This window comes from Danio rerio, chromosome 7, assembly GCF_052040795.2.
Source record: "Danio rerio strain M-AB ecotype USA chromosome 7, GRCz13ab, whole genome shotgun sequence".
Lineage (NCBI taxonomy): Eukaryota > Metazoa > Chordata > Actinopteri > Cypriniformes > Danionidae > Danio > Danio rerio.
In genome coordinates, this window is record NC_141027.1 from 29,925,001 (window position 1) to 29,940,422 (window position 15,422).

The 15,422-nt window shown below is 33.9% G+C and overlaps 1 protein-coding gene across 13 annotated transcripts in view; it reads left to right on the top strand.

Annotated features, from left to right (window-relative positions):
* tln2a (talin 2a) overlaps positions 1 to 15,422 on the top strand; it is an 81,051-nt gene that overhangs the window by 38,695 nt on the left and 26,934 nt on the right. For all 13 annotated transcript variants that reach the window (NM_201193.3, XM_087259472.1, XM_087259479.1 and 10 more), the window contains 14 exons: positions 1 to 103; positions 1,943 to 2,044; positions 2,476 to 2,552; positions 4,287 to 4,467; positions 4,771 to 4,884; positions 6,268 to 6,376; positions 6,777 to 6,985; positions 8,023 to 8,121; positions 8,201 to 8,368; positions 10,560 to 10,854; positions 12,278 to 12,444; positions 13,518 to 13,646; positions 14,399 to 14,512; positions 14,602 to 14,715. The exon at positions 1 to 103 is cut by the window's left edge and continues 53 nt beyond it. In NM_201193.3, coding sequence (NP_957487.3) covers positions 1 to 103; positions 1,943 to 2,044; positions 2,476 to 2,552; positions 4,287 to 4,467; positions 4,771 to 4,884; positions 6,268 to 6,376; positions 6,777 to 6,985; positions 8,023 to 8,121; positions 8,201 to 8,368; positions 10,560 to 10,854; positions 12,278 to 12,444; positions 13,518 to 13,646; positions 14,399 to 14,512; positions 14,602 to 14,715 — 1,981 coding nt within the window. The remainder of the gene's footprint in view (positions 104 to 1,942; positions 2,045 to 2,475; positions 2,553 to 4,286; positions 4,468 to 4,770; positions 4,885 to 6,267; positions 6,377 to 6,776; positions 6,986 to 8,022; positions 8,122 to 8,200; positions 8,369 to 10,559; positions 10,855 to 12,277; positions 12,445 to 13,517; positions 13,647 to 14,398; positions 14,513 to 14,601; positions 14,716 to 15,422) is intronic.

A 15,422-nucleotide genomic window follows, 5' to 3' on the forward strand; every position in this document is an offset into this window, starting at 1 on the left:
AGAGTCAGTGATGCGAGTGGATGAGAAGACCAAAGACGTGGTTCAGGAGTGGCCTCTTACTACAGTGAAGAGATGGGCCGCCTCACCCAAGAGCTTTACACTGGTACTTACATCACATGCAAACTCTTACACTCTCACAATTTAATTGATAGCTCAATTTTTTTTTTTTTTGGAATCAGGAAAAGTCTTATGTTTTATTATGATTATATATTCATATACTTATCAAAGCTGTATCTACTGTTGAAGAATTATTAGCCCCCTTTGAATTTTCTTTTTCTTTTTTTATATTTGCCAAATGATGTTTAACAGAGCAAGGAAATTTTTACAGTATGTCTGATAATTTTTTTTTCTTCTTTAGAAAGTCTTATTTCTTTTATTTCGATTAGAATATTTTAAATTTTTTAAAAACATTTTAAGGTCAAAATTATTAGCCCCTTTAAACTTTTTTTTTTTTGATGTCACTAAGCTGTATAGAAATGTCTTGAAAAATATCTAGTAAAATATTATTTACTGTCATCATGGCAAAGATAAATTAAATCAGTTATTAGGAATGAGTTATTAAAGCTGTTATGTTTAGAATTGTGTTGAAAAAGTATTTTTTTCCGTTAAACTGAAGTTGGGGAAAATATAAACCGTGGGGGTATTGATTCAGGGGGGCTAATAATTCTCACTTTAACTGAATTTGGCCAACATAGAGTATGATGTAATCATGTTGTGAAACGGGATTACAATTAAAAAAAATATGTATATATATTAACATATTTTACAATGTAGTTGAATTGTATTTCTCAGGTCTTCATCCTCACATAATCATGCAGAAATCATTTACATATGCTGGTTTACAGGAAGCATTTTTGAAATTTTGGTCCCACTTTATATTAAGTGTCCCTAACTACTATGTACTTACATCAAAAAAATAAATACAATGTACTTACTGTGTTTATAATGTATTTGAGAACACTTGTGGTTCTTTTGAGTTGGGATAGAGGTTGGGTTATGAACAGGTTTGGTGGCATGGGTAGGTTTAAGGGTAGGTTAAGGTGTATGGGATGGTCAACAGTGTATTTACAAATGTAATTACAAAAGTTAGTTACGAATGTAATTACATACACGTAGTTAATCAAGCATAAGTACACGGTAAATACAAATATTTACACAATAAGTACATTGTAACAAACTATTAATTTCTATGTAAGTATATATTAGTTAGGGCCACTTAATACAAAATGGGACTGAAATTCTTTTTAGAATTGTTATAGTATATTTGTTTAGTATATTTTCGTTGTTGTTGTTGTTTTTGTTGTTGTTATTGTTATTATAGCTGAAAATGTTGTGCTGCTTATATATATATATATATTAGACTTTTTGTCTTATTATTGTCTTATGTTATATTATACTTAATAACTTAATATCAAGCTTTTGTTTTTTCGACCTGTACTTTATTAAAATATATAAAAGAGTCTGGCTATACAAAAGAGTAAGATCTATATTAGTTGTTTGAAAGTTAGTGGCAAAGTATAAAGGTTTAAAATAATATTAATTAGCGTATAGGCTACACCGGGATCCTTAAAATAGGGATCCTTAAAATCCTTAATATTATTATGTCATCAGATAAATCTCATTTTAAAATATACCTGACAAGAAACCTGAAATACGTTGTAGTGAATGTCTTCTCTAAGGCTTATTAAAAGTTTGTTTTTCTGGCTGCCATTATCGGTCTCACACATTTTTTTTCCTTTTTCTGAAAGTCTTGATAACACCATTGTGGAGTTTTACTTTTATTATTTTAGCAAATAGGCTTGTAAAAAAAATATTTGTTGTATTCTGACGACATCTGCTGCTGAGAAACTCAGAAATGTGAAAAGGGTCTATTAAGATGCACAACTCTTTTGTTTAATGCTACAATAAATAACCAAAAAGCCCTGTTCATGTCCATATGCAGGATTTCGGGGAGTATCAGGAAAGCTACTACTCTGTTCAAACCACTGAGGGGGAGCAGATTTCTCAGCTTATAGCTGGTTACATCGATATCATTCTCAAGAAGGCCAGTATTCACTCACTTAACTGCTTTTCTCTCATGAGTTATTCAACATTCAATTATTTTGAGCTTTCATAAAAAGGTTTCTGTTAAAGACATAGTTCATCCCAAAAAATTGACAATTCACTCAAGTGAGTTTTTTTACTTGGTTAAATACTAAAAGATATATTTTGAAGAAAGCTGAAAACCTGTTTGGAACAACAAGTACAATGGAAGTCAATGGTCAACAGTTTTCTTTAAAATATCTTTTGTTTTCAACAGAAAAAAAATCATGAAGGGTTAAAACAAATAAAGCGAGTTGTCAGTATTGGGTGAACTATTCCTTTTGAAAAAAGTCTATTTAGTATTTGTATATTACAAATTGGCATTATTGAGGTAATGAGATCTAAATCTTCTATGTAAATGTGTATAAACTGTGTGTTTATTCGTTGTTACAGAAACAAAGTAAGGACCGGTTTGGTTTAGAGGGAGATGAGGAGGCCACCATGTTAGAGGAATCCGTTTCTCCAAAAAAGTAAGACAGACGCGCACATTTTTAGTTAGCTTTGATGATAACCATATTTCCTTTCAAGGTTTTGTCATTTCTTGGCAATTTTTCTTTGGAAATGTCTTTGCTCAGACCAGTACAGCCTTACAGGAAAAGCACAGTGGAAAAACAAACTTATCTGAGTCTGTATTTATCTAGATGAAGCTGAGGTTACCTGTTCAGCACACTGTTTCTATTCTCAGTGTGTTTTTAATGACTGCTGGCGTCTCCTCTGCTTGAATAAGCCCCAAATGCAGAGTTACCGGCACACAAACATTGCCCTTTCCTTATCACTCCATCCAAATTCACATTCTGTTTGTCATATACACAGTACAATGTGCTGTGAGGGGCTTATACAATCCCCCGTGAAAAAAACAAAAACAAAATAATGCCAATAAGAATAAGGTCTGCAGAATATATCCTTTCAGCATTGATATCACAATGTGCGAATCCCGATAGTCACATCGCAGGATCTTCTGGATTAAAGTTGACCAGAGATAAAACATAGCGGATTACTATTTTAGTAATATCACATTTTATAGGAATAGTAATTTTAGATTTTAACATTGGAGAGGGGTCGCTGGTTCGAGTCCTGGTTGGGCTAGTTGACATTTATGTGTGGAGTTTGTTCTTCCCCGTGTTCTCGTGGGTTTCCTCCTGGTACTCCGGTTTCCTCCTCAATCCAAAGACATTTGCTATACTGTAGGTGAATTGAATAAACTAAATTGGCTGTAGTGTATTAGTGTGTGTGAATGAGTGTGTATGGGTGTTTCCCAGTATTGGGCTGTGGCTGGAAGGGCATCTGCTGTGTAAAACAAATGCTGGAACAGTTTGCGGTTTATTCTGCTGTGGCGACCTCTGAAATAGAGACTAAGCCGAAGAAAAATGAATGAAAATTAGAGAGAAAATGTATATATATTATATAAAATATATATATATATATATATATGTTTTTAAGGCCTGTGACCGTGTAAGAATTCCAAGCAAATTTAAGAAGATTTATTGGCCACAATAAATTAAACATTTGTAGCTCACAATATCAATATACTTATTTACATAATTAAAACAATATAGTGTTATTTTTCATTTAATTATTTAATTCCTGTTCATCAGTACTGTTCGACTCCCTTAAAAAATCATATAAATTGTTGTTTATTTATTTTGTATCTTTGATCTGCTGTATTAACTTTGCTTATTGTTTTTGAAATCATATTTTATGCACATACTCTACTCTGAAAAGTCATCATAATTAATCCAAATTTCTGAATTCTTTACAAATAGAGTGAGAATGAGAGTGAGAGCTCTTTTTTTTGTAAAGAATTCATAAATTTATATTAATTATGATGATTTTGCATGGAAGTAAATGTGCATAAATATTCAAGTCATCTGGTGAAATTTTACTTATTAAAAAAATATTGCAACGTCAGTATGTTCCGATATTGTGCAGCCCTAATAATAATCTAAATTATGGAGAATAATAAGTAAAACAAACAGACAATTTTTGACATTGAAATAGAAGTTAAAGCTATAGAAAATAAGACCAAATATAAAATACTTAAAACTTTAGATATGAAGAGTATGTCTATAGAAAATAGAACAAAAATCGATCTTAGCTATACAAACAAATGTAGAAAACAGAAGCATTTCTAAAAAAGAGTCTATAAACACTTCTATGTTTTTTTGAAAACATTATCCACCTCTCTTGTTCCCTGTCTTTCACAGATCCACTATATTGCAGCAGCAGTTTAACCGTGTGGGACGGGTCGAGCATGGCTCTGTGGCACTGCCTGGCATCTTGAGGTCTGGTTCTGTTGGGGCAGAAACGCTGAACATGGGTACAATGCCTGCTCCACAACAACAGATCACAACTGGACAGATGCATCTTGGACACATGCCACCACTGGTGAGTCCACGCTTACCAAAACGCTCTCGTTATTTGAAAATAAAACTAATATTATGTAATAAGTTTTTTATCTATATTAATCCTGCCATAAAAGAGCCATACGTTGCTGATGTAGCAATAAGTAAACAAACTAATTACAATAAAATGCATTTAATGACCTCATATTGGCCTCTTGGCTATCTAGATATTAGCATCAGCCCTTGAGTAATACATATTGGTTGTTCACCAGTTTATTGCGATCATATTTGAGATGTATTGGTGGCTCACAGTGTAGTTATTGAATTTTTTTACTTGGGTGATCAGAGTGCAGCCCAGCAGGCTCTTGTGGGAACCATTAACACCAGTATGCAGGCGGTGCAGCAGGCGCAGGACGATCTGGAGGAGGTGGAGGAGCTGCCACCACTTGGGGATGACATGGTGAGACGATTACATTTGCATTTATTCATTTTGCAGATGCTTTTGTCCAAAGCTACTTAAAAATGAGGATGAAAGAAGCTCCTCAAATCACCAGAGTACAGCAATATTTAGATGCCGTGAAAAGTTTAGCATTTTTTTGCATGCATGAGATGCTTTCTTATTTATTAACTTATCAACTTTTTACTTTATTTTGTTTCAGTTTAGTTGATGTTGTGAAAAAACAAACACTACGCTACAAATTTAATCTCTATTTAATATCATAGATTTTTTTTTACTTGCTTGTACTTATTACCTATATAAATTTTATTTTAACAGTACATTTTATTTGTGATGAGAAAACATGAACATGAGAAATCATCTTGAACACAAAGCATATGTATTACCAAAATAATACAATAATATGTGTAATAATTTATTTAGGGAACTTTTAATTTCATTAATTTATTTTTCTTATTTTTATTTCTGCTTGATTAATGTAATAGGCTTCACATTTACTCTCCTGTAATTTTCAGTTGTATTAATACTAGTCTATTTGCTTCATTTCAAGTTTATTTGTTGTTTAGTTATTAGTGCTTTTTACAATAATTATTGTTTCAAAGCAACTTTACAAAATGTGCACATTATGGCATTACAGTCAAATTAGGAAAAGTTTACTAGTAGTTACCATAACTTTATTAGTTACTAATAAATTTAACTAATTAACTAGTAACTAATAGCTTTTAAACATTAAAATTATTATGTGTAAACATACTTAACCTGCACTTATATAGTACATACAGTTGAAGTCAGAATTATTAGCACCCCTGTTTGTTTATTTTTTATTCCCCAATTTCTGTTTAATGGAGAGAAGATTTTTCCAGCACATTTATAAACATAAAAGTTTTAATAACTCATTTCTAATAACTGATTTATTTTATCTTTGCCATGTTGACAGTACATAATATTTGACTAGATATTTTCAAGACACTTCTGTACAGCTTAAAGTGACATTTAAAGGCTTAACTAGGTTAATTAGGTTAACTAGGCAGGTTAGGGTAATTAGGCACTTATTTTATAACGAGGGTTTGTTCAGTAGACTATCGAAAAAATCTAGCTTAGAGGGGATAATAATTTTGACCTTAAAATGGATTTTAAAAAATTAAAAAACTGCTTTTATTCTAGCCAAAATAAAACAAATAAGACTTTCTCGAAAAGAAATAATATGATCAGACATACTGTGAAGTTTTTCTTGCTCTGTTAAACATCATTTGGGAAATATTTAAAAAAAATAATAATAAATTCAAAGGGGAGCTAATAACTCTGACTTCAACTGTAGGTGATGTCTGTGTGTACATGCTGCTTCTGTTTAATTTTTACTTTTATTCATTTTTACTTCACATTCAGGCTTCTAAGATGTGGATTCAGAACAAAATGGACGAGTCCAAGCATGACATTCACTCTCAGGTGGATGCCATCACAGCTGGAACTGCCTCTGTGGTCAATCTGACTGCCGGTAAAGCCTTTTAAACAAAGAAATTAGTCTTTAGTAATATACAACATGACTCTTAAAAACTAAAAATAGTCTTATCATTTATTCATCAGTTCTAAACCTGTTTGAAATATTTTAAAGATAGCTGAAAACCTGTAACCACTGACTTCTATAGTATTTTTTATTTCCTACTATGGAATTCAATAGTTGCAGGTTTTATCAACTTTCTTTAAATTATGTTGTTTTGTTCAACAGAAAAAAACAAACCCCTAAAGGTTTGGATTCAGTAAACAAAGTTAATTTTTGTTTTTGGGTTCACTATCACTTTAAATATGTCAGAGCATTTACTATATATACACTTTGAAGTTTGGAATGCACCTCTGCTGTGTAATGATTGGCTAAATGTCCTGTCTCATTTCCACAGGTGACCCAACAGACACTGATTACACTGCAGTGGGCTGTGCCATCACCACCATTTCCTCAAACCTGACAGAGATGTCGAAGGGAGTGAAGCTGCTGGCGGCTCTGATGGAGGATGAGGTTGGCAGTGGGCATGATCTGATGAGAGCTGCCAGGACCCTAACCGGAGCCGTTTCTGACCTGCTCAAAGCTGTCGAGCCCACGTCAGGAGAGGTGCCAACTGTAGAAGCATCATTGTCAAAGATTTTGTATTCGTTTTCTCCCAAAAATACTACACTGCATTTTTAGGGATAAAATTCATTCATTAATTCATTCATTCATTTTTTAAATTCTTTTATGCAGTTTCATTCATTCATTAGTTTTCATTCATTCTTTTATGCAGTTTCTTTCTTTCATTCATTCTTTCGTTCATGCTTTTATTGTTTTCTGAAATTTCATTCATTCAATAATTCAATAATGCCTTCAATAATTCTTTTATGCAATTTTATTCATTCATTTTCAATATTTTTTTATCCAGTTACTTTCATTCATGCTTTTTTATTCTTTTATGAAATTTCATCAACTCATTCATCCATTATTTTATCCTTTTATTCATTCTTTCATTCTTTTATGCGGTTTCGTTCATTCATTCTTATGCAGTTTCATCCATTCTTTCTTTTAAGCAGTTACTTTCTTTCATTCATGCTGTTATTTCAGAAATTTTTGTTAATTAATTATTTCATTTATTTATTAATTTATTCTTTCATCCTTTCATTCATTTATTGCACTCTTTATGCAGTTTCATTCATTCATTTATTCATTCATTTATTATTCCATTAATTCTTTCATTCTTTTATGCAGTTTCATTCATTCATTTATGCAGTTTCGATCATTCATGGTTTCATTTATTGTTTGTTTTTTCATTCATTCGTTCATTCATTCATTCATTCATTCATTCATTCATTCATTCATTGTTTCATTTATTGTTTGTTTTTTCATTCATTCATTCATTCATTCATTCATTCATTGTTTCATGAATTGTTTTTCCACATTTAAATGCTCAGTTTGTTAACTTGGTTTTACTTTTATAACTGATTTGCATGTTTTTTTATGTGACGTTTTCTTTCCAGATGTCAAATGTAACATTTTGAGTCTTTATTTTTTTATTATTATCCCTGAATTAAATTTCATTAGAATTCCAGCAACATTGCACTACTATGAAGCTATTGAGAGAGAAATCTATATTTACTAGTTTATGTTCTGTCACTCAGCCTCGACAGACTGTTCTGACTGCAGCCGGCAGCATTGGTCAGGCCAGTGGAGATCTGCTCAGACAGATTGGAGAGAATGAAACCGATGAGCGCTTCCAGGTACACAGGCGTCTAATAAAGTATACAATGCATGACGCGTGTTTATCACCCTGAGCCTGTATATATGTGTCTGTTTTAGGATGTGCTGATGAACTTGGCAAAAGCTGTGGCCAATGCAGCAGCTATGATGGTTCTGAAGGCCAAGAACGTGGCGCAGGTTTCTGAAGACAGCGTGATGCAGAACAGGGTTATCGCTGCTGCCACCCAGTGTGCCCTTTCCACTTCACAACTAGTGGCCTGTGCCAAGGTGAAAACACACACACACACACACAGTCATAATTGAGGGGGAAATCACAGATTAAAGGGATGATTCCCCCCAAAAATCGACTCATTATTTTTTTAAAACAAACTTTTGGTTTTCCAACCAGTGAAATCAGATTGTTTTTATTCATTGTCACTCCAAGACAACATACAAGTTTTTAATACTTGGAGAAGATCATCCCTCCTGTTCTATTTGTAAAAGCACTTTAACTATGAAGCATGATCTGTTGGATTGTGTTTCAATTCCCTCTGTGTGGAATTAGTTTTGTTCTGTTTATCCTTTTGAAATGATTTTTAACAATGTTAATCTAAATACAGTTTTAGAGTTTTTTTTTTTTGTTTGTTTGTTTTTTTTTAGCAAAAATAAATTGTAAAAAATGAATATAATCTATATCTCCAGTATTTAGCTCCAGTTACAAACAAACAAAAACAACAGCAAAAACATTCAATCATCCTCGAGTGGTACCAAACCTTCATGACTTTGTTAAACACAAAAGAAGATATTTTGAAGGAAGCTGGAAACCGAAAACAAAAAATACCATGGAAGTCAATGGTTCCACATTTCCAGCTTTCCTCTAAATATCTCCTTTTGTGTTGTGCAGAAGAGCTTATGGTCTGTATTTTCACTGTTATGCAGATGACACTCAAATTGACCTGCCCTTAAAACCGAGCTCAAGTGGGTTGGAGACTCTTATATCTTGCTTGGCGCATGTGAAAGCATGGCTGTATTTGAACTTTTTAGATTTTAACGAGAGTAAAACTGAAATAATTCTGTATGGCCCATGAAAGTCTTTTAGGCAACCAACAGTAAATCTTGGTAAATCAAGCTTTTCTGTGAAGCCTTGGGTAAAAAAATCTGGGTGTCATCTTTGATGATGGCTTGAGATTTGAAAAACCGATAAATCCAGTGCTTAAGTCCTGCTTTTTTTCAGCTTCGACTCTTAAAATCTGTCAAACCTATTTTATCTTGAAAAATCTTTGAAAAAATAATTCATGCTTTTATTACGTCTATGTTGGACTACTGTAACTCACTATATTTTGGGATTAGTCAGACAACTCTATCCTGTTTACAGTTAGTTCAAAATGCTGCTGCAAAGTTTTTAACCGGTACCAAAACACATGACCACATCAGACTAGTCTTACGCTCTTTGCACTGGTTGCCTGTGCACTATTGTGTCACTTTTAACATTCTTCTCTTGGTTTTTAAATCACTAAGAGTGCATTCACTTAGTTCAGTTGCCGGGACCGTACTCAAGCTTTATTGTACGTAATACACAGACACAAACAGATACACACACACGCGAATGAACAGTATGAAAACGATAGTTTGTTGTTCAGTTGGAACCAGACCAGAGTTCGTGTGAACCATACACCAGACCACCTCTTTCAGGCGGCCTCTGGTGCGGTTCACGGGTGCGCACCGGAGTTCAGAAGACACATTCACACTATCTAAACGTACCGTACTCTGACATCAAACAAACCCATATGTATGTGTGTGTCTTCGTATCATGTACTGTACCTTTGGTGACGAGCGGGACTGAGCCAGAGCAACCACAGTGATAATAATGTCTGCTAGTCTCCCCCTAAAACAGCTTCTGCAGACATCACCTCATGTTCTGAATGTTTATAATATTTCTGCAGCAGATAGACGAGAGTTGCTTTCTGTATATCCTGATCAGTCTCTTCGGTCATCAAACCATTGATTATTATGCATACCTAAGTCGAAGCTGAAATGCAGATGTGATGCAATGTGACCGTGCTTTCACAGTAGCTGGTCATAGATTGTGGAAAGATCTGTTTCATATCTGTCTGTTTTTAAATCTAGGTTGAAAACTTACCTCTTTGATTTGGCATTTTATCAGTGAGAATTGTTTATTTTAGCTGCAGTTTTATATCCTTCTCTTTGTGATTTGTATTGTGCAGCACATTGGTTATCATTTGGTTGTGTATAATATGAATAAAATTGACATTTACAAATAAGAAACTCAAACGAGTCTGGAACAGTTAAAGAATGGGTAAATATAGACAAATTTCAGTTTTGGGGAAACTACCCCTCTCATGATTTTAAAGCCACGCATTTGGCAAATGGAATTTTTTTTTCCTTTCATCCTCATCTAACACGCATGTCTTGTTTTGATCCAGATTAAAATAAAATGATCACTGATGTGTTTATGTAGGTTGTGAGCCCCACGATCAGCTCTCCGGTATGTCAGGAGCAGCTGATTGAAGCAGGGAAACTGGTGGATCGTTCGGTTGAAGGTTGTGTGAAGGCCTGTCTGTCGGCCACCAGCGATGGAGAGCTCCTTAAGGCTGTCAGCGCAGCAGCCGGTATCGTCACACAGGCTCTAAGTGACCTCCTCACACACGTCAGGAACTACGCTACCCGCGGAGAGCCCATTGGACGCTACGACCAGGCCACAGACACCATCATGAACGTCACAGAGAACATCTTCAGCTCTATGGGGGATGCTGGTGAGATCAATGCATCATGTACAATAATAGTCATTTTTAATGATTTGGAAAGATGTATCTGGAAAGATGTGCTCAACCTAAAGTATTTAAAATTTAGAAATAACTGTTTACTATTTCACAGTATTTTAAAATGTCATTTCTTCATGTGGTGGAAAAATTAAAAGGCAAACTTAAGTGACGCATTCTTCAGCAATCATAATTGTAAAATATGATCATTTGATTGATTGATTGATTGATTGATTGATCATATATCATTTATTTTTTAATTTATAGTTATAAATATTTTTTACCTGTTATGGGTTTTTTTTGCGTTTGATTGGAAATCTCCAAAGAACATAATATATTTGAAATGGTAAAACATATTATTACTGTTTAAAAGGTTCAGACAGTTTAATGTGTTTTTGCTAAATAATGTTAATCATTTATTTTTAAAGAATATCCTTGACATTACTTTAAATTTAAAGTCCGTTTCAGGTGTTCAGGGATCTTCAGGGGGCAGCAAGGAAGGGCTGAGGAGAAAATATTTGGAGAAAAGTTTAAAAACTTCTTATTAATAGTTAATATTTATCAATAAAATCGTTCATTCATTTTCTTTTTGGCTTAGTCCCTTCATTAATCTGGGGTCACCACAGAAGAATGAACCACCAACTTATACAGCATATGTTTTATGCAGCGGATGCCCTTCCAGCTGCTACCCATTTCTGGGAAACATCCATACACACTCATTCACACACCTTCACTACGGACAATTTAGCCTACCCAATTCACTTATACGCATGTCTTTGGACTTGTGGTGGAAACCGGAGCACCCAGAGGAAACCCACGCGAACATGGGGTGAACATGCAAACTCCACACAGAAACACCAACTGACCCAGCCAAGGCTTAAAAGAGCGACCTTCTTGCTGTGAGACGAACGTGCTACCCACTGTGCAGCCCTTTAATACAATCCATCTTATTAATGAAAATAAAACCCAAAGAAATCAAACATTTTATTACTTTAAGTATACAGTTATTCAAGAATAAAAATCTAATATTTATAAGTATAACAATTATTGTAGATAATTTAAACTTTGATCATAATTTATAACAAAAAAATGTAGAAACCAAGAAAAGAAAAATTGAATAATTACAGTATATTATTAATTTACTAATTATTCTACTAATTATGTAAAGTACTATATTAGTAAATGTAATATAAAGTAAATATTTTCCAAGCCACATTTTATATTCACACTATAAATTAGGTTTTTATACAAGCAATAAATATTCTTGATGCCTTTTTGTTATTTGAATGACTATATTCATATGTCTGTGGCTGTGTGGCATCTAAAACATTTAAATTCCTAGTCTACTTTGCATAGTTCATTTGTTTATGCATTCTACGCTGCTCTAGTAATAGAGATGTGTCATTCTTTGTTGTAGGTGAGATGGTCCGGCAGGCGCGGGTTCTTGCCCAGGCGACCTCTGACCTTGTGAACGCCATGAGATCAGATGCTGAGGTGGAGGTGGATGTCAACAACTCCAAGAAGCTTCTTGCGGCTGCCAAACTGCTGGCAGATGCCACTGCTCGAATGGTTGAGGCTGCAAAGGTGGGTTTAACATTTGAGCATTAACACTTTAATCATTTTAATTCTGCTTAAACTCGTTTTAAAAAACAGCTATTCTAGAAAAAAAGTTTGAGTTTGTAATGATTTGAAGACACATCTTAAGTTCAAAAGATTTTTTATGAAACCTTTATTGTCATGATGTGAATGGGATTTTAAGTATGCTTATAAGAACAACAGCATCTCAGTTATGACATTTTAAAAAAAAATGACATTGTTTGTTGACAACTTGACATAAACAAATACATTGCAACCTGTTTTTGTCTTTGTCATAACAATTTGACATTACCACAACAACAAAACTTGTCATAAATCTGTCATAAACTTGATTTCCATGAGGCATTATAATTGTCATGAATGTAATAATGGCGTCAATTTTATTTTTTGACCTCAACTACAGTGGTACAAGCTGAAATTGTTATAAAAATGTTATTAAACATTATTGACTCTGTCATATAATTGTTTAACAGAGTAATGACACTTTAATGACAAATAAAGTTTGTTCCAAAAGGAAACATGATAAGAAAATTGTTCATAACACACTTATAATGTCTAAAGACAATTATGTTTATGAAAGATTTGTCATGGGTTGCGTCTGGAAGGGCATCCGCTGCGTAAAAACTTGCTGGATAAGTTGGCGGTTCATTCCGCTGTGGCGACCCCAGATTAATAAAGGGACTAAGCCGACAAGAAAATGAAGGATTTGAAAATGAAAAGATTTGTCATTACTTTGTGATATAATTTTTAACACTATCATTAATATTTAACAACATTTTTTAAAGCCATAACCACTGAATTTGAGGTAAAAAAAAATTAATGATGCTATTATAAAAATCATGACAATTATAATGTCTCATGAAAATTATGTTTATGACAGAGTTATGACTAAATTTGTGGTAATTTCAAGTTGTCTTGACAAATAATGTCATCTTTGCATTTAAAATAACATTACAGAACAAATAACTTAATAACAGTTGTCAAAAGCATGTATAAAATGTCATTTACACTCAGACACGTAAAAAGCTTTTGTAAATATGTGTGTGTGTGTGTGTATTTAGGGAGCCGCTGCATACCCTGAAAACGAAGACCAGCAGCAGAAGTTGCGTGAGGCTGCAGAGGGTCTGCGTGTGGCCACCAATGCTGCGGCACAGAACGCCATTAAGAAGAAACTCATAACAAGACTGGAGGTCAGTGACTGATTTTGATTTCCAGAAAAAAAATTACGTTCAGACAGACTGGGTTCCCATTATTTCTGACTTAGATTTTAGACATGAATTCTAGGCCTGGAACGTACTTGAAAACAAACACATGTCCTTTAAAGTGTCAAAAACAGAATGAAAAGAATCTTAATTTGAAAATCAATCATTTAAAGGTCCATTGAAGTTAAACCATTTTTTAGATGTTAGTTTCAGCATGGAAGTCTTCAAGGATATCTACAAGCTAGCGTGGTACAAAACAGTGACAAAATTCATCTTTTGAAGATATAAACATGTAAAGCTTGCAGTTTGTCACTTCCGCTTAAAAGGATCAACGTTTTATTCACATCACCTCATACTTGAGTTTCTCATCAAATCTTGAGAGAGAAAATGACACATTCAAAACATCTTTACACTGACATTTTTAAATGTAAATATCTATCTATCTATCTATCTATCTATCTATCTATCTATCTATCTATCTATCTATCTATCTATCTATCTATCTATCTATCTATCTATCTATAATCTATGCTGCTATATAAGCTGCCATTTGAATTACAAAGGTGCTTGCTTTAAATTTAATGGTGCTTTAAAAAGTCCTTGAATCTGCTGTTCATGAAAGAGTGGGAACCCTGGACAGAACAATGTGATTAACGCAAGAGAGAATTTATTTGATGCTCTCCTACAGTTTGAATGAAACGCTGCACTGTCTGTTCTATGTTTTCTGTTTTTTCATTCAGAATGCTGCTAAACAGGCCGCTGCTGCTGCCACTCAAACCATTGCGGCGTCCCAGAACGCAGCAGCTTCTAACAAAAACACAGCAGCCCACCAACAACTGGTTCAGAGCTGCAGGGTTTGTATTAATATTAGTGTTATTAACCTCTACGATGTTCAAAATGATGGGCTATCTATAGTAGTGATTTCTTTGTTATTGTGTGTTAGGCTGTAGCTGACCATATCCCTCAGCTGGTGCAGGGAGTGCGTGGCAGTCAGGGGCAGCCAGAGGATGGAAGTGCACAGCTCGCTCTCATCATTGCCAGCCAGAACTTCCTTCAGGTATCCATTCAATTCAATTGAATTTATTTGTATAGTGCTTTTTACTGATTCAAAGCAGCTTCGCAAAAGGTGCGTATTATTGCATTACAATCAAATTAAGTTGTAAGTTGCAGTCAAATATAAGTTATTATTGTTTATAAACCTAGTTCACCTGCAGTTTTAAAGCATATTGGTGATGGCCATGTGTACATGTTTTGTAAAGTGTACTTGTGTATTAAGTGTATGTGTTGTCCCCGAAGTGCTTGATGGTTGGCATCATCTCTTTACAGGTCTTGGATCTTGTATCCGTCTGTTATTAATAACATGACACTCATCTGTAGAGACTAAATGAGAAGATGAATAGAGCATCATCACTTTCTTTCATTGTAGAAAAGTGAAGCCAAAATGTTGCAAAGTTGTTGTTTTTGGCATCTTTGGCTGTTATTTGATGCCATCTGTGCAGCAGTGAACATGAAGTGAAGACATTAAAGTCTATGTGAAATCAAAATTTGCAAAACTTATTTTCAGTGCAAGTTAATATACTGAAAAAAAAAATCTGATTCCATGTTTGAAATGGCGGTCCACTGTTGACATTAACTTGACAGCTTCAGCCACTATATTTTTAGCCACACCCATCTTACCTTTAGTTTGCTATGACTGATTCTGAATGATGTGGAAAAGAAAGCCCGCCCCTAATTAGTATTCAGTTTCAGTTGTAAGTATGTGAA